At 44.4% G+C, this 25,913-nt stretch overlaps 1 protein-coding gene across 1 annotated transcript in view; it reads right to left on the reverse strand.

The window, feature by feature from the left end:
- LOC115042019 (keratin-associated protein 4-6-like) overlaps positions 1-25,913 on the reverse strand; it is a 53,764-nt gene that overhangs the window by 5,747 nt on the left and 22,104 nt on the right. The window contains 5 exon segments of the mRNA XM_029500014.1: positions 15,097-15,258; positions 15,337-15,594; positions 15,692-15,733; positions 15,784-15,934; positions 16,083-16,217. Of these exon segments, the coding sequence (XP_029355874.1) occupies positions 15,097-15,258; positions 15,337-15,594; positions 15,692-15,733; positions 15,784-15,934; positions 16,083-16,217 (748 nt within the window).

A 25,913-nucleotide genomic window follows, 5' to 3' on the forward strand; every position in this document is an offset into this window, starting at 1 on the left:
CTCCTGAGTACAGCTGTCTCTGGACGGTTTAGTGGTTCACCAAGTTTTACATCATCAACTGGAGCCAGCTAGTTAGCAGGAGGTGAACGGCCGTCAGCTGCTGCCAATGAAAACTAAGAACAGAGACTGAAATCCCAGATTTCTGCCCTTCAACGGGGTCAGACTCCGGAGTTGAACTTCCTTTAAATGCTGTTTGGGTCAAACCTGAACAGAAAAAGGACATCCAGCCTCTGAGCTCTGATCAGCTGATCAAACATCTCAGTGATCCAACACAATAATGGAGGAAATGATTACTGACGGATATGAATGATCAGTGATGAATGCTCTCTCCCTCCCTGTGTGTGTCTGTGCGTGTGTGGAACTGATGAAAATGCCACCGTATTGATTATGAAGGCTCTTTTACTGTTAAAATAAAAATGTAACAGAACATGACGACAGAAACAGTTTCCATTTAGTTGAAGGTGATTTGGAGTGATGAGAATGTGGCCGGGGGGGCAGTTTAATGAAACACTGAGGTTAAATGAGAGTCAGTGTTTGGGTCCAGTTTGTACCTGAACATATGAACTCCACAACAAAACGAGTCAAAGCGGTCAAAGCTTTTCACAGATCTGGTAAATTTCCTGCGAACGCAAATGGAACAAACTTTTACTGTGAAGCAGTCACACAGACCAAAGAGGACGTTTGATAACTTCAGAGGATCAAAGTCAGGAGGAGGTCACCATCACAAACCAAACCGTCACCTTTCCATAAAGCAGATCTGATCATTGGTGTGGAGTCAGTAAAACAAAAAGTTACACTGAAGAGAAAAAGAGCCTGATGCCAATTTCTGATTTGATGGAGATTGATTCTCTCGTTAAATGTGAATTTCTCTCCATCTCCACGCCCAGGAATGTTCTTTGGTGAGATATATCATCATATTAAGGCAGCAGTGTGACCCGTAGTTTCCTGTACCTTTGACAAGTTGATTGATTTTCTGAATCAAAAACTGATTATTTCATCTCAGAGAAAAAAAGCATGAAAATATTCAAATTTCCAAACACTGAATATCTGAGTTAACATTCAGAGCACCGTATTGATCACAACATAACATCATTCAGGATGTTAAATATTTTGGAGGATATTTCTTGTTTATTTTAATAAATTGTGTTTTCAACACTTTGGCACTTTTGTGTATGTGCTGCTGCCGGTTTCCTCCTCTCTGATGTGAACCCGATCTGAAGCTGATCCACCGAGAGTCCACTCTTCATTATAATCTGCTACAATGCCGTTCCATTATTTACAATCAATACACAATTATCCCAAAGGCGGGGGCAGTATTTTGTTTATGTTTAATCATTTTCATCATCTTTCTGGAATGGTTCAGGTTGACCTGCACCTGACCTGGGGGGGACCAGGCATCACAGTGAGGATGGGAAGTCGTAGAATTTGGCATCAATTGGAGAGTTTGAACAAAAAGTGTAACAGCAGTCTGATTACAAATCAATCTGCACAACGTTTCTATGTTTTTACAACAAGCTCAACAAACAGGACGAGAGCAGGTGATATCAAGAAGTGACATCCAAAGCAAATATGGAGCTGTAAAACCAATTAATGTGGAGTCATTGATTTTCTTTACTGAGAAGAAACAACAGAGGAAAAGGATGCCCAATCAATCCCGATGACAAACATTTCCTTTACCCAGAATGCAACAAGGTCAACTTGGCGGTGACGGGGGACTTTGGATTGGATAGTTAAGTTTCATGTCGGAGTGGATCAGTGTTTCCCTCCTCTCTGGTTAGTGCAGTGGAAAGTGATCCAGTATTCCCAGAAGGCTTGAGGTCTTCCAGCAGCAGCTTCCAGGAAGGAGAAAGAGCCCCGTGGGTCTTTAACCCCCAACCCCCCCACTCTGACTGGCTGCTTTCCATCTGACTCCAGGTCTAAAAAAAGTCCTCTCCCATTGCTGTATTGATTGGGTCGCTCTGGGGAAAGCCGGCGGGAACGTCGGATACCGCCGATCTGCCCGTCTTCTCTTTAAATTGCCGCTGGGACCAAAGTAGCAGCATTTGAGGTTTTCAGTATGTCGGCAGCAGTTGAAGGCAGCAGGTGGGATTATCTGCAAGAGGTTGACTAACCAAAGCGGCGCCCCAATTCTGAGGGGGACACAAACGGGAAGTGGAGCAATTTGATTTCCATATTGATAGTTTTTGAATTGAGAAGCTGGGAACGTAAATTGATTCCGTGCACCATGTGGAGCTCCGGCTTGTTGGTGGCTCGGAGAGGAGTCACAGTCATGGAGCTAAAAAAGCCAGAGCATAAATATTTCTCTTCTGATTCCATATTACACTGGGAACTTCGGTCATTCACTGCGTTTCACGTTCCCTCCGTGGAGAGCGGGTCCCCCAACATGTCATTTGACACTGGAATAATAACACGTTCTTATGAGTGCAGCGACTTCACCTTTCCGGTCGGAGACAAAGCGAGGGCAGAGGCATACAAATGCAGCCAGGAGCCGATATGACGCCAGGCCGACAAAAGGAAAGTTATGAAACAAGATTACATTATTCTAATGTGGGCAGACACAAGGCTAAAGAATAAAACTAAATGGAAATTCAGCTGAGTCAGAGGAAAGCAGATAAATGCCAATGAGCCAGAGCAAAGAGTTTTATGTTAATGATATGGGAGGCTGAGATAGGATGAAATGAAGGAAATGAATGATTACACACCAACTCAGACGTTATGAAACGACTCATTTTTAAAGTTTCATTGTAGTTTTCTGTGTTTGCATGTTAGATGGAGATTGTTCAATAATACACACATTTCTGATCAAGTCTGTCAGAGCAGCAGAACAGAAAAATAGATCGGAAATGATCGGTTGGATATTTTTTTTTTTTTTTTTTGTCGTTTGTTTATGCACCATGAAAATTCATTCATTCAACTTGACAGTTTTGATGTGATTTGCGATGAAAAAGCCTTCATGAGTTCAGTTTGTAACTTCACTCGTTTATCTGTCAGAGCTGCGTCTTTTATTTACTGAAGGAAATAATACAAACTGTTAAAGCAGTTCTGATCTCTCTGGTGTCCCACGTTTTTTTCTCACATATATTCACACCGTTCTCATTCTGCTGTAATAAACAAATACTTATAGTCTCTGTCTATTTTAGTTTTTTTCACACATATTTTACACATTTTCCAGGATGGCTGGTGGAAACTGGCAGCTCAGCGCCTAAAGGAAGAAATCCAACATTTGGATAGTGAAAAATTTAAAAAAAGGAATCGAGCTCCTGAAGATTTCAGTCAAATTCCTTCATTATATTTTAATAAATCTTTTTGTGGCAGCTCAGTTAAACAGTCTGATCCTCGTAAACATGACTGATGTCATGAGATGATCTCACCACGGAGACCACAACCGTTTCTGAGCGACTCTGAGCCAGGAGAAGATCCTGGAGCTGGGATCAGAGCAGGAACATGGCTGCAGGAATTATTCATGTTTCCACAAACGGAGCTGAAGCTTTCGTAAAAATGGCTGCTGCCCTTCATGTTGTGGAGCTCTCTCACTGTCACGGCAGGAAGTGCAGCTCAATCACTTCTGCCCCCCCCAGCATGGGACAGCCATTAGAGAGACTCAGATCCCCCTGCTCCTCTCAAAGAAGCTTCATCTGCAGGAAGAGCTGCTCACCGAGGAGCTGTGGAGGGAACCATCACGCTGACACGGAACATGTGTCCTCACTTTGGATAATTAGGGAAAAAGGATCGATTGTTCCAAGACTCCACTCAAACAGCTGAGCGGTGCTGTGACGACTTTGATTCAAAAGAAGTGAAAACTGGTTCGAACAGACTAATTATTCAAAATCTGGCTCTGCTTGGATTTTGAATAATTAGTCTGTGTAGCTCTGATGACTGATGACCCTGGAGTGTAATATAAAAGCTGAATATCTACACGTGTGTGTGTCGTGTTTATGAAACGTGTTTAACGTTTTGTTGTTGACACTCTGGGTTAGGTGGCTGTTAGCGGGAACAACAGAGTTTGTGTTCAGTTTGTGTTTAGTTGTGATGTGCGGTGGGTTTGCAGTATAATCTTCAGGCCGTATGAGTCGACATGCTCAGCTGAATCAGCTGCTGCTCCTGTGGCTAAATTTGTCTCTTTTACCTGGAACATCATGTGGTAACAACATGAAGGTCAGAACTCACTCTCTTCATTCATCTGCTGCTCCACAAACTCTGTGATCAACATGAGCCTTAACGGTCCTGTTGCTTCATCAGAACATCCATCTGTACAGGACGAGATGCTGCCAGATAAATGTTCCTCTTCCCTCCCTGCAGTGGTTCGTACTGCACGCACAGCGAGGAGGGTTTGTGTTCGATCCCCGGCTCTGGGCCTTTCTGTGCGGAGTCTGAATGTTTCCTGTGGAGGAAAATGTTCATAAATTGGACTTTTGGCCGTCAGCTTCCTCTCCAGCTCTGCAAATCACAATGAACTCCATGGAAACACGATCGCAGCTACGAGTGAGCTGCTGCTGCATCTTCTCACAGTCTAAAACATGAGGAAGGTTCTGAACTGAAAACCAAAGCTGTAGTTCCAGATGACCCGATAATCTGACTCTCATTGACGTCTCACCTCCTCCTTTAAAAGCCGCTCTTTCAGCTTGTCTGAGCATCAATCAGAGTTTTTACACTCACACGTGAAACTAAAGAAGAAAGAAGAGATTTTTCTTTTTGCTTTTACTGCATGGACTGTTTAAGCTTTTTGGGAATGAGACAAGAAACCTCTGAATCTGCAGATAAGCCTTTTAGGCTTCTCTTCAACACCTCTGTGACATCCCAGAGTTTCACCTCACTCATCTCGCAGGGATCTTTACAGGAGGGCTTGCTGTGAAACATCGGCGTCATTTCATTTCACGTCTGAACAGATTCTGATACTGATTCTTAAGCTGACACAATATAGTGGTGTAGACCCAGATAAGACTTGGCCACATGATGCAGTGCAGTATTACAGCACACAGATGCCTGCTAATCCCACCTGTCACTGTTAAGGTTCCATTTATTATCACACCTCTCAGCTCCTCTTTTCTCTCCCGCCGATGTGAAGGATCCGACTCCTATTCATGTCTTTTCACACCCAATTAACTCACGGAGGCAGAGTGTGCCCTGTTGACCACACCATGCCACCCTGAGATATTTTCTACATCACTGCAGCATGACAGGAATAGAACAGTTGCCAGCAGCAGTTACCCAGGCAATCCTCACCAACACACAGTAAACAATGACGCCACTTTCTGTGCAGAGTCGATATCGATATCATCTTTCTGTTCCAAAGTGCATTACTGCAAACAACGCGTTTTAGCCAAAATGTGCTGAACATTGTTCCACATTGTTAGATTATGGTGCAGAAACAGCATCTGTGCCATCAGTCTTGTTAAAATGGGAACACAGAGCAGCCTGTAAATGTCTGAAGATAGCACAGGAAGCTGGTCCTGATTCTGGAGGTATTCATGAAGGTTTACTGTCTGTTTAATCCTTCTCTTCATGCTGCATAATTAGAAACATAGCATACACACATGAGCACAGACAGTAAATCTGTGCTTAATCCATCTGCCACAATGCGAACATCATGTATCTTTCCTTTCCATGTTTATCTTGGCGTGTGTGCCGGTGCAGCTGATCTCAACAAAGGTGTCCCAGAACTGACCCAGAGCTAACGCTGCTTTTGCTTTTGTCCACACAGTTTAGAGGAGACTTTAATTTGAAGTGTCCCATTTCAGGGACAATGTTGGTCTTCTTTGGTGGAGGAACAATGGAGGACTGGGACAGGGACTGGTTCAGCTCCTTGGACAGGACAAATAATAACAACTTTACTGTCACACACACACTCCTGCTCTGTTTTCTTCCATCAGACTGCTGGGATATTTCAGCAGATGGGCCCGACTCCTCAGATCTCTGTAGCTAATCTGGCTGTACTGTACCTGCAGTCTTTTATCTCTGCCAGTGATTCTGGTTTTGATGGCTGTTCCAGGACCAGCGAATGTGGTTCACCAGAGGAACTACAGAGAGGAGACAGATCCATCTGTATTCTCCCTGCGTCTCCCAGACAATATGAGCGAGCTGCGCATGGGGCGGGATAGGAATGCCTTTTCGGCTGCCTTTTGCTCGTTCAGCTGTTTTCATGTGTGTCCAATTGAGGCAGATGAATAAAGATCTGGTTTTCATTTGTGTGTGAGTGTGTGAGGGTTGTAAGAACACGACCGTTTCATCAGAGGAGATGATTTAGTTGTATTCCTTTATATTCATATATCACTAAGACAGCCAACCATAAAGTTGCACAGACTTTAAGAGATGAAATATGTATAAATATTCATATTTATACATATTTCATATAAATATGTAATCACAACAACAATAATAATAATAATAATAATAATATTAATATAAATAAAATGCCCACAAGTTTTAATCCAGTGCAATTAACAAAGATGATGAATCAGCAGAGCAGTTGTTCCATCACTTAGTGCTCAGCAGCATTCACTGTGTCCATTTTATTAAATATACATCCGTCATGATGGTGAATAGCTACATCAGGACTGTCGTGTAAAGCCTAACAGCATTGTTGCTTTGGCAGCCTGAGTGAGGACCAGGACCTTCAGAGACCAGAAGCAGGAGACACAAATCAGAGAACTTCTTCGTTAAACAGCAGGAAGCAGTCGGAGGCTGAAGGACAGACTCAGGCCTTGGGACTGACCCACCTGGATCAGAGGGAAACAACGAGGACTCACTAAATCAGAGAGATATGAAGTCAGCCGGCTGGTGAGGAAACAACAATCCAACAACACAAATGAAAAACCTGATTGGAAACTGAAAACCACAGAAACAGTAACTACTTCTGTCACGGCATGAAGACTGGTAGCTGCTTTCTGTGCAAACAGGACGAGTCAGAGAAGAAAGAAGGTTGAACATCAGGCCTGTCTGTTAATTCTTCTCTCCACTCAGATTGGAACTGTTTGAAAAGCACCTTTTCAGGCCTGACGTTTCCATCTGTGAGTCTCAGTTCAGCTCAGTCTACAAAAGTGTCTCCCTTGAAATCCAATTTTCCATGAATCAATGTTTCCTCCAGTTCTGTCCATAGATTACATCTCTGTGTATAACTTTAAGGATTCATGCTCATATGTGAGCAGACAGGCACACACTTTGCATAATCTCCTTTTGATTTGTTAATTTTCTCCTTTCTGCTTCAGTGTTTTGGCCCGTCAGTCTTTTGAATCCTCAGCTCAAGAGCTCAGTCCTTGAAATTGCAGAGAGGACTTTATTAAATTGATTCTGATTAACTCCAGAAATGACAAACAAAAAGAACTTCAGTGAAATGTAACCTTGTGGCCGGGTCCTAATCTGATGAGGGGGCTGAGTGATTTGACGCTCAGATCTGAACTACATCAGAAACTAACTGGATCACAGAGAGTTAAATGAGCAGGAGGCAGCGTGTCCTCTCAGAGCGTCCTCCTGATGACGCCGACCGTCCAACTTCATTAGGCTTTATCGACACAATTGTCCCAAACTTAATCTCTTACTTGGCCTTAGCATCGATGGGATTTCATGCCTGGTCTCCTCCAGCGACACACAGACGCTCCTTAGTCAACATTTCCTGAGGTGTGAGTTCTCTCCATCAGCCCAACAGAAGATAAAGAGCTTTTCTGTCCTGCAGCGGCTCCATGAAAGCACCAGACGCTGCCTTCCTGAAGATCTGAGCTTTACAGTGCCACCAACCGTTCATCAAAATCGATCAAACGATCTCGACGTTCGACTGCCGAAGTCTGATCTGATCAACTCCAAGTCCAAGTGAACACAGAACCAGCCGAAGAAACTGCCTCCAGGGTGGAACTGAACTGTCAAACGGACCCTGAACTGATCAGACTTAGGTCAAAGGTCAAAGGTCAAAGGTCACAGAGGCCTCACAGACACATTTCTGGCATCTTGAATGCCAAAACCACTTTGAGGAACCTTGAGTAGGTATGATGCAAAGTAACTCCTTAAATTGTGTGTAAAATTACATCTTATATTGAAAAGGTCAAAGTTCAGCTTTGCTGTGACATCATAACGTTCTGGCCTTCACCCAATGGTGTAACAGTAACTTTAGTGATTGTAGTTTTCTGCTGGACAGCTGAAGCGTTTCCTTTTCATTCACCAGCACCAAAGAAGATCTGATGAGATCATGAACGGAGAAATGAATAAGAAACTTCTATTTCAAACCGTCCAATCAGCTTTTGCCTTGAGCTCAAACAATGTTTGGAAGCTAACAAGACAAGCTCACAAAGCTTCAATCACAACTATGAAGCCAACAATAAAATTTGGATTCCTGAAAAGGTCAATACTACTGAGACGGAGTTTTATATGGATCACATTAGAATAAAATAAATATCAGATGGACATGAGAAAACAGTGAAGAAACAAAAACTCCAGAAACCAATCAGGAGACGGTGATCTTGTGCAGGCGGCACCTCGCTGTAATCGGTCAACTGTGCCAATTTACCGGCATCAGACTGGAAACCTCAGCTGTCAGGCGGGATGATCAAAGCCGCCGCCGTCTGCAGAGTTTCCTCCACGTTCTGCTTTTCCAAAGAGACTTGTTTTTCCCACTTTTATATGTCAATTCAGATTTTCATCCCTTCTCTGCTTTCAACTGTCACAGATCAAGCAAGGACCAAAATCACAACACTGAATTTATCAGAGGAGGCTTTGTCGCATAAATAATGATGTTACTGTGGCAATAATTAATATTATTCACACCTTCTGATCTGCAGTGTGTCTGCAGCTCAGTGTGACTGCTTTCGTGTTCTCAGATTGATGTTTCTGCGCTGAGGAATGTACTCATAAAAAATGCAAAAAGCTGAACTGTATTCACAAAGTCACAATCAGTTCGTAATAAATTATAAATGTTAGCCAATGAATTAAGTCAGATATAATATATTAGACGCACAACAGGACCAGCTGAGCTCAGGTGGGAGGAAGTAACACAATTAAACAACACAATAGATCCTCAAATGTAAAGAGACAAATTGCTTCATTCACTAATTGGTCAGTTTGTCTGTCACTAAAATTATAAAAAAGGCGACCTGTAAACACGATTTATTGTCTTTTTGCAACAGGTCCGGATCAAGCAGTTCAAATTGGCTCTAGATCCAGATCCAGGTCCGAGTCCTGCATCAGACCGTTTCAGACCAAAATGAGTTTGAAATGGTTTGAACCAGTTTTTACCAGTCTGATACGGTTTGAACCGGTTTGAACCCCCAATTGAAGCCACCAACATTATATGAAATACGCACATATGGGAAATTTAAATTTTCATCAGAAATAAGGTGAGACCATGAGACTTGAACAATCGCTGATCAAAAAGCATAAAAGATATCAGAAATATGAAAAAACATAGCACACCAATCCCAAACATGGCCCAGATGATGGGGTTTGGTCTGTGTGGGTCAATTCAAAGCCCTTCAACAAGGTTCCACTTAAAATCTTTACAGAAGAGGAATAAGAGGAAGAAGAAACGATGCCTCAGCGCAGGCCCTGAGGCACTAATGACCACAGCCCAGGTGAGCTAAAACAATGAGCTCTTCTTTCTTCACTAGGATTGGACCAGCTCCGTGTTGTAATGTCTGGAAGGGTTATGACTTAAAATTCTGTTTATGCCTGAACTTGTCAGAATTCATTTATGAGGTAATGTCGGGCTCAGCTGCAACTGTAATTACCCCGCTGACACATTTAATTTCATCTTTATTCTCCTAAACTCTCATTTAGTCTCAGACTTTGACAGGGTTTCATTATATCACTGAGATGAATGCGCAGCTGCAAATAAATCTATATTCACGCCGTATAAAGGTGATATGAATGCTGCGAACACAGCGAACGTTAGCGCTGATTATTGTTTTTACTCATCTTTTCATTAGAAAACAAGAGCACTCAGTTATCATCTGGATACAGGGCTGTGTTAATTTGGATAAGGATTAATAGGATAATTTGAGCTGGATAATTCAGTATTAGTGAGAGGCTAATCACTGATCGGGCTGCCATCCGTAGGCAGATATACATACAGAACGTGCTCATCGTGCATCAGAAAGGAGGTCACCCAGACCGAGAGACCCACCTGGCATCACGAGGAAGCCATTATCACCTTATCACCAACCTTTCTTCATCTTAACTATGATGCTTAGGCCAGCATCTGCATTGATCAGGGGGAGAAGAGAGCGGCGGGGGGGGATGAAGCAACAAACAGATCAGACCTGAGAATACACAGAAGAGGCCACCAAGCGGACCACAAATCACCCTCTTATCTATATTCGATGAAAGACTTGCTTTCCCTCAGCCAGTAAACACAATTATGCATCTGAACAAACTCTCAGAAGATCATTCACAGCCAATCTCCTCCATCTCTAATTATGCCGAATAAAAGCAGATAAGAGCGATGCAGCCGCTCTGGTAATCTGTTACCTTTGGAGCGAGTGCACACCCTCAAAACCTGAATCCCCTCATGTCACCAGCAACCATCAACACGCAACAGTTCCTTCGGATAAGAGCCGCTCAGAGACGCAGTAACAATTAAGATGGCATCTTAAATGGTGCAGCAACCGAACGTTCTCAGCACAACACAACTCTAACGGGCCTTCAGGGGCTCATTTTATTGGCATTTGCCTCCAAATACAGAATTAATTTTCAAACATGCAGCTTTTTTTTTTTTTTTTTTTTTTACAAATCTTTCTAAGTGCCTCCCTTGATTGTTAAACTATCATCTCCATCCAGATCACGCCACTGCTCTGAGGCTCAGCTTCCGCACACTTAATATCCACTGCGTCACATTTGGAACTCGTTTGTCTGAATCAACTTTCCTCTGAAATGCAGTCCAGTCTGTACTATTATTGACTGATCACATGTTTATGCATCAGAATATAAGAAACACAACACAGGCCTCAGTCTTCAGTCCGGTCTGGGCAGATTCTGGCCGATAGACCATCCTGCTACGGACCAGATTGGAGCCATGGAAGAGATTTATTTTGGCATCTCGCTTTATACTTTTGGATTTTTAAATTGATTAATATTTTGTTTACCTTGGCTTTGATTTGCCCTAAAAGGCTTGTGTGTTGTTTTGAACACACAGTCCTAACAGACAAAGGATGATGTGAACGTGTTCTGAGCTTCCATTCGCACTGAACTGTGAACCAGGCAACCATTTCATCAAACCATCAAACCAAAACAAACCTGCGGGGAGAGCAGACGGCTCAAAGGAATTCAAACTACCCACTTTCCAACCCCCACAACGACTGGGCTAAAATGTAGGAGGCTGTTTTGCTCACAGCATGCAGATCAGATGGACTCCACAGCTGAGAGATGATCACTTTTATTAATTCATCAGGAGTCTTTCTCCGGATCTTCATGCTTCAACAAAATGTCTCCAATGGTTCTGATGGGCAGAAAAGGGTGTTTGTGGGGGGAGCAGAATGAGCGGGGGGGTTCTCTGGTTACCTAAGTGGCTGGATTTCAGGCTGATGTGTTCCTCTGAATGACCCGCTGGCCGCTGGTTACCCGGCGTTTTCCTCAGCGGCTTCGTAAAGCTCCGTTTGATAAATGGCTGTTTCTCCTCTCCGGTTTACGGCCTCTCTCGAGGTTCGTGTTCAGCTGAAGTCCACGAACATCCAGAGACGGGGGGTCGGGGGGGTGAAGGCTGCTTTTATGTTTCACTTCTTCTTGGCCTCGTTTTATGAGCACCAATGTGGGTACACCCTGGGTACACTGTGCCCCCCCGCTGTAAGAGGCTTTCATCGTCTTAGCTTTGTCCACCATCCATTGTTCTAGTGTGTGACACACTCAACATCCACACCTTCATTGACCCCCCTCGGCCCCGCCTGGGTTCTGTCAGGTTCTGTATGTAAAGAGACATGGGGCAGATGTGGAGGGATTTCCATGGTCATGAAATTCCTTGGTGCTGTTTCAGCAGTGGGGGGGGGCTGTGAATCAGCAGATGGAAGCAAACATAAAAAATGACCTGTTGAATCAATATATCAGCTGAGTGCTGACAGTTTCCAGTGGTGAGGTGTATAAATAGAGGTTATGGAGCTGACAGTGTACGTGGGGCAAAGGGTCTGGGAAACATTTGGTCCCCTGTGGGAAACTGCCCCCCCCCATTCATCCATCCATCCATTACTCAAACTCAGACTTCGGTGTTCACTTTCCCCCCACAGCAGATTTTTTCTCCGCTGATGACAAACACCTTCATATGACACTTGGAGAAAATCCAGAGACAACAGAAATGTCATTTTATCGGCACTGTAATTCAGGCGAATACACTTTAATCAGTGGAGCGTCGAACAGAAGGAAGGTGGGGGGGGCGTCACCTCCTCCCTGCTGAGCAGCAGATGTTTGGGCCACAGCGGCGTCAGTTAAGGTGCTAATTAAAACGGAGAAGATCTTTATAAACGTGAAGGATCGGAGGCTGTTCAGGTGAAGCAGCACGAACGCCCCCCCCCACAGACACACACAACCAAGAAAGAAAGAAAATGATCAAATGAGACTTTCATTATTCAAATTATTGATTTTGTTGCTCAAATACATTTTTGAAATAATATTAAACAAAAGTATGATTCATTTGTGTTGATCATTAAATATTAAATTTCAAATGAGCATCAAATAAAATTATGAGTAAGAATTCTCTGAAGAGGCTGAAACTTCTGATTGTTCATTTCATTGAGCTCGGTAGCAGCAAAAAGCATCTGTATTTATCGTGAAAAACATTTCCAGCAAACATAAAAATTACTGGCCATGAATAACTTGACATGAAGATTTTGAGATTGGAACTTTACGTATGTTTCACGTATTTGGCTCTCAGTCAGTCAGCGATGCAGCAGGTTTTTACAGAGTGACAGACCGCGTTCGTGCTGTTTGGTGGAACTTCGTCCTAAACAGAGCTGCTGATGCGTTCAGGTGGCGTCAGCGTTATTTCAGCCTTTTTTCAGGAGCTCCCTCAGCTGCTGTGTTTCCATTAATCCCCCACTTTCCTGAAGGAGCAGAACAGGTGAATATTTCACGGTGGCTGCCCAGAGAGAGGGATGAGGCCTCCATTTATAATGGATGGGGGGCAGCTTGTCTCATAGAAGGTAAAGAATGGTCTCGGGGGACTTCTGCTCATTCTTACATTTGTCCGGCTCTGTCTTTGTGCTGACGGTCACCCTGGACGTCCGGGCTGTTTGTGGAGTTGACACGATGCCAGTTTGACTCTGCAGTTTCCACCGGAGGAGGACACTTTGGCCCCGCCCACTCTACTGGTCAGCAGGTGAAACGAACGAGCGGGAAATGAACATCGGCAGCCGGCTGCTCAGTGTTTCGCTTTCATTCTGTTAAAATACCAGAACTACTGGGGGAAAAGTTCTGACAACAACTGATTCCAGAATGAGATTCAAGGACAGAAACTGCTCCTTATTAGCCACTTTACAGTGTTTTAACTCTGCCGGTAGTTTCCCTGTTCTGTGTCCTTTTCATTTGTCATTTTCTACATATTTTGGCTGAGGGGAATGCTCTGGTGGTGAATTTTTATTTAAGACAAAGAATCTCACAGCATCCATCTAGTCTTTGGTTTGCTCATCAAATATTTAAGGCTCATTGAAAGAGCAGGACTTTTTCATTTTTGTGTTTTCTTTGTGTCTGGGTGTTTCGCATCTTGTGGTGATGTTTGTGCACATTAATGTGCCCCTGTGTGTGTCAGTAGGAGTTGGAGTGGCGTCTTTCATTGGTGGAAGTTTAAACATATTCAGGTTTTGGTCTGAGAGCCAACATGCCAGCACACAATGTCACAAAGGAGTTTTTGATGGAAGGAGAGGGAGAAGGAAAAGAAAGGAGTGGTTTTGGGTCAAAGCGTTGGATATCCTTTCAAGCCTGAACATTCCACTGGGCGTTTCAGCAAATGTCAAAGTCACTTCTGTCTGTGGACAGACAGCCTAATGGACCACAGCACAGTCAGAGTGGGAGGCCGACGGAGGAAGAGACAAAAAACAAAAGCACACATAAGCAAAAATGGTATATGCAACTTTTTTTTTTTTGGTCGTGCCATAATCAACAGAAGAAGAATAAACAAATTCATGAGCTTGCCAAGATTCTTCTCAGCACCTTTCACTCTACGCTTTGGCAGCTCCTGTGGTTTATTTTCCTTTTTTTATGCTCTGCTTTGTTGTTGAGACACGGGAGGAACGACTCATGAATAGGAGTACAGCTCCAGCTGTCTCTGCTCTAACTGACAAACATTGGAGGCACTCAGAGAAGCACAAAAGCTTGAAGGATGATGGTGATGAGCTGAAGGCCTCCTTTTGGCTCATATTTCCAGCCACGCAATGTTTTGACATGAGAGAAACAAGCCAGGAATTAAAACATGATCAGGATGCAAACCACGGGAATGCTCGGGAGGAAATTGTTGATGAATACTTTTCCATACAAACATCTGACAGTCGCGCTGTTGGACCATTTTCACCCAAAGTACACTTGTCACATTTAATCCCCGTATAATTCTGCTGCATGAGAACGCCAGCAATCTGTGTTGATGAACGATATTCCACCGTGTGCACACACACTGCAGGACAGAGGAGCAAATGCACTTTTATCCGTGAGGCCGCCTGGATGTTTAAAAGCTACTCCTTTACACTTGAAGGACAACAGCTGCTGAGACTCAAGGCTCAGCGTGAAGCAGTGAAATAGGTGACTGTGGATGGTTCGGAACGGACAGACCAGCAGAAAGGACGATCCGTCCATCCACGTTTTCAGGTGATGATCGATGTATGAAGATCCTAATTCATGTTCCACATTACAAACATTTTGATTTTAACCTTTTTACTCACTGAATTCAGTAAAACAGATTTTATTCCCACTGCAGAAAAACGTGGATGCTTTTCAAACACAAAGTGGCCCAGAAAAGGAACGCACCAAACCGACTGATGACATCATGGCGGGTTGGTGCTTGAAATCAGACCAAGCCGACAGCAGATAGAACTGCAGCAGGTAGAACCTACAGCAGGTAGAACTGCAGCAGGTAGAACTACAGCAGGTAGAACTACAGCAGATAGAACTGCAGCAGGTAGAACCTACAGCAGGTAAAACTACAGCAGGTAGAACTACAGCAGGTAAAACTGCAGCAGGTAGAACTACAGCAGGTAGAACTGCAGCAGGTAGAACTACAGCAGGTAGAACTGCAGCAGGTAGAACTGCAGCAGGTAGAACTGCAGCAGGTAGAACTACAGCAGATAGAACTGCAGCAGGTAGAACCTACAGCAGATAGAACTACAGCAGGTAGAACCTACAGCCGATAGAACTGCAGCAGGTAGAACCTACAGCAGATAGAACTACAGCAGGTAGAACTACAGCAGGTAGAACTGCAGCAGGTAGAACTACAGCAAGTAGAACTGCAGCAGGTAGAACTGCAGCAGGTAGAACTACAGCAGATAGAACTGCAGCAGGTAGAACCTACAGCAGATAGAACTACAGCAGGTAGAACCTACAGCCGATAGAACTGCAGCAGGTAGAACCTACAGCAGATAGAACTACAGCAGGTAGAACTACAGCAGGTAGAACTACAGCAGGTAGAACTGCAGCAGGTAGAACCTACAGCAGATAGAACTGCAGCAGGTCGAACCTACAGCAGGTAGAACTGCAGCAGGTAGAACCTACAGCAGATAGAACTGCAGCAGGTAGAACCTACAGCAGGTAGAACTACAGCAGATAGAACTGCAGCAGGTAGAACCTACAGCAGGTAAAACTACAGCAGGTAGAACTGCAGCAGGTAGAACCTACAGCAGGTAGAACTGCAGCAGGTAGAACTGCAGCAGGTAGAACTACAGCAGGTAAAACTACAGCAGGTAGAACTGCAGCAGGTAGAACTGCAGCAGGTAGAACTACAGCAGGTAGAACTGCAGCAGGTAGAACCTACTTCAGCCTCAGTATTCTAAGAAGGGACGGGTTGTTTGTCCAGCTTCCTGTCTAATCTTCACTCCATCTGTTTATGAGAAGCAGTCAGTCAAAGAGTCACTCTTCCACCTGGTCGCTGTTTACGCTGCTGTCAACAACACTCTGCACACATCATCTCAATTTACCCCGACACTGCTGCTGCTGCCCTCCAGTTCCCCTCCGCAGTGTGCTGACTCTGAATATCTGAGAAGGAAAATCTCCCTTTTTGTGTCTGCGAGGTAACGTGAGGGCGAGGAGGAGCCGCCGAACCCTGAAGTACACTTCAGAGTGCCGGAGAGATGAATAATAATCCAACACACTTTCCATCATTTTGTGGTTTCTCAGTCGGCTCATTCAGACAGAGCTGTCTTGGAAGACGAAGCTGAGCATTTGATGGAGTAAAGAAATAAATATCTAATTTAAACATCATGGAGCCTGAAGATGAAATGTCACGTTCACTGCGGTGAAGACTCTTTGGATTTTATTTTTAAATCCTCTGAAAGTGAGGAAACACAAGAAAAACCGAAGCACACAACAGGATCAAGTTCATACAAGAGAAAAAGAAAGAGCCAACAAAAAGCAGAAGTCTAATGAACGACTGTACGTGGTGACTCTGCTGTTAAAGGAATGGACGAGATCTGTGTTGGTGGGGGTCTGTTTTCTCAGGAGGGGTTGTTCCACCTGGTTGGTGGCGGTGGGGGCTCGGAGAACACGCCCCCCAATCTGATATTGGATAGATGTCAGATTTTTGCTGCTGATGCTGGAATTGTTGGAAGATGTTTTGAGAAGTTTTTGTGTCAGCTGTAACTTATACAGTTGATGCCAGATGATTCTTCATTTCTGGATGGTTTAACATGTGACGGCTCACACCTTCACCACAAGGCCAGAGGAGATAAGGCATCTACCCTTCAGATACACAGCGATGACTGTGTGTGTCTGTCTGGTTGTTGTGCAGGGACTCCAGCTTTGATGGCTTTGACTGGAGGGATAAGAAAAGGCCAAAGTGATGAAAATCTGGATTCTGTTTTTGCCAACATTGTCTCTACGTATTGATTTTGTCTGGAAACCTTCAAAGAAAAAGCATTTATGTCTGAATCACGCAAGAGAGGAAGTGCAGAGAGGCCACTGAGACACTTGGAGAGCAGTTAATGTGGATTTGGCTCCGTCAGAAGGTTCACTGTTCAGGAAACACTCTTATGGACAGAGACACAACATCCTGAGACAGAAACCATCTCATCCCGTCACTGCAGAGTCACAACTTCATATTGAATCATAAATTATGGTTTTATTTTAAATGGAATTAAAGAAGAAGTCTGCTCAAGCCAGCTGACTGTTAATTTTCATTTTCAGTCCTGGTTCCTACTGGTCTGAACATTTCTGACCTGGTAAAACTCTCCCATCTGCATCAGCGCTACAAAAATAACCACCAGAGTTACAGGTGTCATCCTGCAGCCGGCATCAACATCCTTTGAAAAATGACAATCGTGTCACAAGACGAGCCAATCACGCTTCAAGAGTTAACGCAGATTCTGTGAGAAACAATGAAAGTCAGAAGCATTCATCATCGTCTGAGCGGCTCTGTCTTCGCAGCGGACGAGAAATGTGTCCTGTGACATTTGGCCACATCTTCTTGAATTATTAGCGCCTTCGGAGGGGCAACAGGATTTATCACAGCTTCTGGTCGACACCGAACCAGACAGGTGAGCTGTGATCGCAGACAAACGAATGATTACCATTTTAGCACGAGTTAGATTTAACACGTTAGCCACTAATCGACATTTACGCTTTACTTCCGTTTACTCCAGAATAACACCATGACCGTCCACATCAGGCAAACCAAATATATTGATAACAACAAACTGCAACAATTTCACACATAAACCCGAAAGCAAACACTCTGATGGGAAAATAGATCTGGAAAATGTTTCAGGAACAACAGACAGAGTAGGGCGGAAAATCCAAAACTGAAGGAAGAACAGCAAGGAACCATGGGAGCAAAGGTAAAGCTGAAACTTGATTTAAAATTCATTCACCTTTTCGTCTGGATGTGTCCAGGATTGTTACCGTCGGCCAGCTGGAGACAAACACTCTGGTGAAGAAGTGAAAGCCGTGGAATGGAAGGACATCCTGGCTGTGTTTCTGCTCAGCCACATGTATACAATCACCAGCTCTGGTTGTTTGGGGCTGTTTGTTCAGGGAGCTGAAACCCCTGCAGCTGCTGATCGTGGCACAGATTTGTCCTTTAGTTACTAAGAAACTGCACACAATGATGGAGACATATCTTGCTCAAGGACACTTTGACGGGATGGACGCCTATTGATGGAAACTGTGATTGATCTCGACATAGGCATGTTCAGCTTTGTTGTCCTTGGGAGATCTGTGTGTAGTGAAAATTGAGAAAATAGTTTTTGTCTTCAGCAACAGTGTTTTGAAGCCAAGTGTGGCGCCGTGATCTCTGTTACCTCTCAGACGGGTCTTTTTATGGATTCTGCCTTTTGGCCTCTGATCAAAAACTCTGTCCAACCAAATCAGAGAATCAGAGCCGGGCTTCGCTCTCCTTGATGTAATCTGCTGAGGCCATTTTACAGTTACAGTATGAGCAGAGATAATCCAACCTGGTGTCACATCAGAGGATGATGACTCCCTCTCCTGATCACCGTCAGGCCAACTCCAGCTGGAGCGCGTCTGGTTTTGTCCCGCTGTTCGTGCTAATTGCTCTCTGGCCTTTTGCTTATGTTGTGTGAATAAATCCGCTGTGTTGTGTACATGCAGGTGTGTGCACGTGTCGGGTGGAAGATGGACGGCTCTGCAGTGAAAAGTCACAGGTGACAACAAACAACACTCAGAGCCAACTGCACTAACTGGTTCCACCTGCAGGACGGAACCAAAGGACTTTATCCAAGATGGTAAAAGTGGATCAGGTCACACCAGAGACTGAACAAAAAAGAAAAACATGACGACATGCAGTGAAACAGCCTTTGTGAATAAATCATGAAGCATCCAGACATCCTCCGAAGAGACAACACGGCCCAATCAGGAGATTAAAACTTTAATCTCATGATGGAAAATGTAGCTTATTTACGCCACCTCATCTACTTCATGAGACCGACTTCGTTTTGATTCAAATGAAATGGCGGATGGAACTTTACATTCCTTTTGCTAATTTTCCACTTGGGTGGCTTCTTGGTGAAAATACATGCTGCATTTGGAGGGAAAGCCAACCAGCAACACGAGATTACATCGTTGCACCAGGTTACCAGTGAAGGTCTTTTCATTTTGATGATGTTGGGGGGGTCCAGCCTGATACATTACCGTTCCTGCTCTCCTTGGCAGTCTGTGCTGTGATGAGAAGGTGGCCTGGTGCTGGATGAAGCTGGGAGAAGTAATGAAAACAAATGGCTGCCGTTATGGGCACTTCACATCATATTGCAGCAGCTCCATAACAAAGCCTGACGACAAGCTTTGATCTCGGCCAAGACGGAGGAGAGCGGGAGAGACTCCATCGCTGCTTCTACTTTTTCATACAACCAGACTGTGATGCTGTGACTTCAGGTTCAGCTGTTCCCCGAGGAGAACATGTCGGGCTTGCTGGGTGCAGAGTTAGCAGGTTATTTCCCAGCGGGCCCACTAAAGCTAAAAGCATGATTGGTCAGGTTGAAACTGGTTCTGAGATAAAAGTTCACATCGACTGTTAACACAGATGTGACATGTTTTTATTTTTACAGGATGATGTAACTGAAACCCGCTATTGAATAACACAGCGACGGAATAAGTCACCGAGCGAGGCAGCATGAAGAAAATGTTCTAAAGCTCGAATGCAGCTTCAAAGACTGAATTAGTCAGCAAAATTTGTTCAATAAAACCTTAAATGTGAGAGAAGAAAACAAGAACAACCTAAAAACACAGACACAGACTCTGACAGCTAGGCCTCTGATTGGCTGTGACATCACACACCAAAGCCAATAGGAGTGTCCGATGGGGAGACTCTCATGACCTCAGAAGGTTCAAGCAGAGCTGAAGCTCCCTGATGACTCCAAACCTCAACAGCTTTTGTGAATTTGGACTTTAGGAGGATTCATACGACCTCGATCTTTAATGTGCACGTTAATACAGTTTGCCCCCCCACCTCATTCAGTGAAAACATCTCAGTGTTTTATTTATGTATGAACATCTTGAAGATGTACAGTTGTTGTTCTGGAGCTCGGCTGTCACTTCCTACACACAACAAGTCGTACTTCTGGGCCCTTTGATGTGGGAGTGCTGACTCATGTCCCGCCTCCTCGATTCTTCACGTGTACTGGAGCCGCTCTGTCTTAGTCTCGTCTCACCTCAGACAGGAAGTTGGCTTTGCCCATTAGTGGTTCATTAGGAACCCCCACCCAACACCCACCAACAGCAGAAGGCAGATACAGACGAAGGTTCTGGGTGTTTCTGAACAGGACTGAAGACTCCTCTCTGATTAGAATGGATTGCCCCCCCCTTCTCTTCCTGTCCTGCAGTGATGTAGGGGGGAATCTAATGGCTGTGCTGCTGCTTTCATGTGTTCGCAGGAAGGAACATGGTGGTATCTTTCCCTCCCCCGAGCCGACAGAGACTGACAGCATCGGCTGCATCTTTGTTTCTCTTCCAGTAGCTTTATTTCAACGAACTGTGTGCATACGCTGAAGCGGAGCTAAATTTAAACACACATTCCCTGACAGCTCCTCACAGCAGTCGCATTATCCATGATGTGCTCAGGCACCAGGGGGAGCAACCAGTTTTACCCGGAGTGTTCCTCGACACTCCCCGCTGCACCTCCATGTACTGCCTCATTTTGTTGTTTACATTGACACAGTCCTGGCTCTCCCACCTCTGCTCCAAAAATAGGAAACTAAAGCTGTTAGCAGTCCCCACCATTAACCTTGTTATCACCCCCCCCTCCGTCCTTCATCTCTCTCTCCCTCTCTGTCTCTCTCTCACACACATACATACAGATGCTTTTCCTTTTGCTAGTCGGCTGCTGGGGGAAATAAAAATGCTCCTCTGTATTGAGCTGCGACTGTGTCGGATGTCTGAGGATGGGGATGTATGATAAGAGGAAGAAAGGCTCCACTGTGGAGGCTCTGGGGAGCACAAGCCGCTCTCACTTTCACAGGAAATGGCACTTTCAGATCTCCTCCGAGCTGCGGCGTCGAGCCGTTCGCCTCCAGAAAGTGACCCTGTTGTCACTGTTTGTATGCAACGCTGCATCAAGGTGGACAGTAATGTCGCCATCAACCCGTTTCAAGTGTCACAAACAAGCCAATGAAATATATAGCAGGCAGTCAGCCAGTTGGGGTGGGAAAATCATAACTCCCCACTTCGAAGTTTTACAGAACAGCTTAGCAACTTGATCACGGTTACTATAGCAGCAGAGAGTCATAAGATGGATTCCCTTTGCCAAACTGAGCGGCTTCAATGTCTAATAGACTGAGCAGCGACTGGCTGCCGCTGAACACATACAGTATGATGCCTCAAGATCATTAGAAAAAAAGTCAATAATGAACATCATAAAACCAAAGCCGGAGCTCCAAACACAATCCTTTTAGGTCCTCATTGAAAATACTCAGAATACTGTGCCTAATGGACTGAATGTGTTATATATAATATTCAGATGGCTCTCTGCAGAGGATACTCTGCTTTTGATCATGGACACGGAGAAGGAGCCATTAGTGAAGAGAGAATGACTGGAGATGACTTTATCACAAGGAAAATACACAATGAATCCAAAACACACTGAGCCTGTGCTGCTGCTCTACACTACAACATCTGAGGTACGTCTGCAAAAAGCTGCAGCTCCGTCACAACTTATGTTAGCATGCTAACCAGTTGGAGGTGGTTATATTTGGGAAAATGCTTTTCCTGCATAGCTATCGAGCTACTGAGCAATAAAAACATGGTGTGATTAAAAATAAACAGCATGATGTCCCCAAATTCTAACCAATGAGAGATTGTTGGAGTCAGGGAGGGGCCGGCTCCAGATTTCTGAGTGAGCTGGTTTGATTCCCAGAAACTCCAACTCAGACATTTTATAGGAGGGGGGACAGAGGGGACATGTCCCCTACACTTTTTACCGCCCAAAAACAATGTTACGCTAAATTAAATGGAGACGGGTCAAGCGTTAGGACTAAGCGGTAAATGGCCGCTCAAGCTGAAGCCTGTTTCCTTTAGACCGCCCAAAAGTTCATCGATTGGCTCTGCCGTTTCTTGCTAACGTGTGATTGGCCGTCCTTGCTGTCACTCCATGTGGTTTTAAACACCGCCTGGACTTGCACAGTGTCCCGTTGCACAACAATCTTCCTTTAAAGTGCTTTAACCAGCTGCAGCCTTCGGTGCCTTGCTCGAGGGGTCGTACCAGTGATGGAACATCAGTGACACAGCCAGATTTTGGTTTACGGCCTAACTTGTAGCTTCGCATCACAAACCTTCCCCGAGCAGCAAACTGGACAAATAAATGAATGCTGTTTACATTGTGTCTGGAGCCGCTCGTCTCCTGCTGCCACCAAGTGAAATAAAGCAAAGAAACCATTCTGAAGCTCCACCTGCAGAGGTCTATTATTTTACTGTCACAGCTGCGTGGGAGACGGCAGACATTTTGCAGCAGAGCAGAGTATTTACCTCACAGGGAGGAGGCTTGTTTTTGCTTTGTGCAGTCTGTACCCTAAAACCTGAACTCTTGCTTCTACAACACAACACAAGTCAAATTTTAGTGATAAAGTGTTTGTTACATGCAGTTCCACCACCAGTGTCTCCTGCAGAACAAAGCACATAAATATAGATACAAACAGAAGATAGAAAAGAACAAAAGCATTACAAAGTACGAGAGTGAATGTGTGAGTGGATTTGAAACCAAAGGGCAACAGCGGGGCAGTTTGCATGAGAAGCACAATCAATAACAAGACTGCAGCGGAGGAGAACCGAGTGAGAATAATTCCTTTGTAAGTCGAGAGTTACAGCTGCACTATTCAGTTTCTTTTTATGCAATAATCCGGGAGTCTGCTCGGCCTCAATGGAAAGTTTCTCCTAAACAATTAGCAAACAGTTTGTCTTCGGAGGAGTGAGACCTTTAGCACATCCACCCCCACCGGAGAAAAGGATGTTCAGCTTCCTGTTACATAAAAGTGTAAAATCTCTAAATGGTGAAGTTTAAGTAGCAGCGGACTCCGTTTCTGAGTCTGCATGGAGAAAGTTGGTCTTCCTGCCAGGTGTCCAGGCCGAGTGTGGGGGGGCGTCCTCGCTCTGTGGCGGATAACTGCATCAGAAATGTTCATCATTTCAGAAAGATGAATCACAATTCGCCACAGAGCGCTAACCCTCGCCCAAATTACTCCAAATGCTTTGCCCACTCACCTTAAAAGCATAAATATATATCTTCAGATCAGCTGGCTCCCTCTGATGCTGAAATTCGTTGAAGAAAGCCACTTTGCTCAGCTGCTCGCTTTACTGTGATTGCATCTCTCAAAAAGTGACGCATCAATGACTCTTCTGCAGACAAAACGACTGCAGTTTGACATTTGACAGAAATATTTAGTTTGGAGCTTTTTGAAATCAAAGAGCCAAATCTTCCTCTAATCTTCCACTGGCCTCCTTGTTCCCTCCTTCCCAGTTCTCACTCCTCCATTCTCGTCCTCCTTCACCTTCAGTCCCTTTCTTCTCTCCCTGTGGGAAGTTACTCAGGGAATGCTTGAGGATATCAGAAGATCAGATTACATGAATGTTAGTTAACAAAGCAGAGAAGTTTCATCTCTTAAAAGTCTGTTCTTGTGTGAGAGTTTGTACGTAAATATTTTTCAGAGAGAAAAAGACTCCCGAAGCAGTCGGCCGAGTTTGGATACAGGAAAATCAAATCATGTCGACTGACATGAATCAATCTGAGGTCCACTGAGGAATCCTCCGTCTTCTCTGAATTCACTGAAATGTATCTCTGTAGCTTCAGACGGTGGTTATGCCGGTTTTTGGTTCAAAGTGTTGCAGCCTCTCTGTGAGACGTCTGATCTGTGATTGTGTGTTTTTAAACTCATTTCAGTGTCTATCAGGGTTTATCAGCAACATGCTGGGCAGATCCATCGATCTATCAATAGACTGGAATGCCTCACTGCACGTGAAGATGATGATTAGCAGCAGTTCTTCCAGCGGACGTCGGCACGGTGGCTGACTTCGGAACGTTTTCTGACAGGCCTGTTTTGGCGCCTCGTCAGATCGGCTCGGTCCTCAGCAGATGTGACGTGGGCCTTGGTGGGAAGAAGCAGCTCCCTCTCTCTGTGAAAATATCCGAAAGGCAGGTCCTGATCGGGTGCCAGGATCTCCTGCCAGTCCGTGGCCAAGATCCTCGCACTCACAGGATTGAAATGTGCCTGTCATTTTCCGGGTGGGAGGGGAGGGGGCGTTTGGGCTCGAGCATGCTGTTCTTTTCTTCACTCAGAATTTGGATCCGAAGCTGCTCGGAGACCGAAGTGGGTTTGTTCTGAAACAATAAGCACAAAGAAATTGACTTTCGCATTTTCCCTCTAAGCTGGTTGGAAGCGTTTCTGTCATATTTGTAAAGGGAATAAAATCGTGACTGATGAGACTAAAGAACCTTAGAAGGTAAGTTTCAGTGCTATTAAGAGACGACAGGTGGAACGAAACAAGTTCAAGCTGCTTACAAAGAGACGCTGAGCATAATGGGGGGGGGCGTCAATGTGCAGTTACAGCGATACGCAATGTGTTTCTTGGCATTTTAGGCTGAATCATGCAAACACACACCCAAACATAACCCTTAATCTTCTCAATGGAGCAATAGTTTTCAAAATTACCATCAAGACGCGCATTAGGAGAAGTGAAAATAGCTGCTGAGGCTCTGTCAGCTTGTGTTAAAGACAAAAAGAGCCATTTTGGATACTTCATTGCGTCTGCTGGTGTGATATGTATGTTACACAAAATGCAGTCTCAACTGCTTCTTCCTAAATTAGAGCCATGAATAAAAGACAGAAGAGTGCCGCTGAACATTATGATGTCACACTGACGTTTTGATCACAAATATTTTGTCCTTTTTCAAATCATCATGTAGATTCTGCTAAAATGTTCAGTGGCCTTGACCTTCAAAATGGAATCAGTTCGTCCCGAGTTCAACTTAAGAAGAAAAATCCAGATGTTCCTAAGATCACGTTCAACAATGACGGCCGCAGAAGCGTATAAAGAACATTTATTTACATATTTCTGGGTGTGGCCTTTTTTTATTTTTACCAAACACACACACATTCAGCAGTTAGCTCCTGTGCTAACCGGTCACACACATTAGCCCGAGGATGAAGTGTCCGATCCTCCGTGTGAGTGTTTCTGCTTCATTATTAAAGAAGCCGTTCACCATGAAGGCTCGTTAGAGTCAGAGCTGATAATTACCTTAATTAGTAAAATATGAAGGAATCTGTGCCATTTAAATTGAGATGCATCCATAATTAATGAAAATCTGATGAAATGCAGATAGTTTAAAACATGTCCTGAGTTGGAGTCAAACACTGCCAGTATTTCATGAACAGAGTGAACAAATTTCAGGTACAGTTCATTTTATTCTCCATTTTCAGACCAGCAAAATGTCTCTAGAGTGTCTCACTTTGGAAAAAAAAGAACCATTACTTCATGTTAATCTTCACTTTTTGGTGGCCTCCTGAAGCTGCTCGAATCCAAGAATCCTTTTTAAGTCTCGTCGGCGCTCTGCCTTTGACTCCGGCAGTGAAGGAGCCGTGTCAGTGTCAGCCAGAGGAGGCGATTGTGAATTCTATGTGATGATTAACGGTGTATTCCAGGCTGCAGTCGGCCCGTCTTATCTCAGCCTCCAGCTAAATTGCTTTCTTTTCCCAGCCTTGTGAATGCTTGAGTACAACTGTATTGTAGGAGATGTCCCTCTCACGGGTGAAGGAGCGTTCCATTATTTATTCATGCAGTCACCTTTTTACATCTATTTGTGGAAAAGGAACGAA

Source organism: Echeneis naucrates, chromosome 4 (assembly GCF_900963305.1).
Source record: "Echeneis naucrates chromosome 4, fEcheNa1.1, whole genome shotgun sequence".
In the NCBI taxonomy this organism is placed as follows: Eukaryota; Metazoa; Chordata; class Actinopteri; order Carangiformes; family Echeneidae; genus Echeneis; species Echeneis naucrates.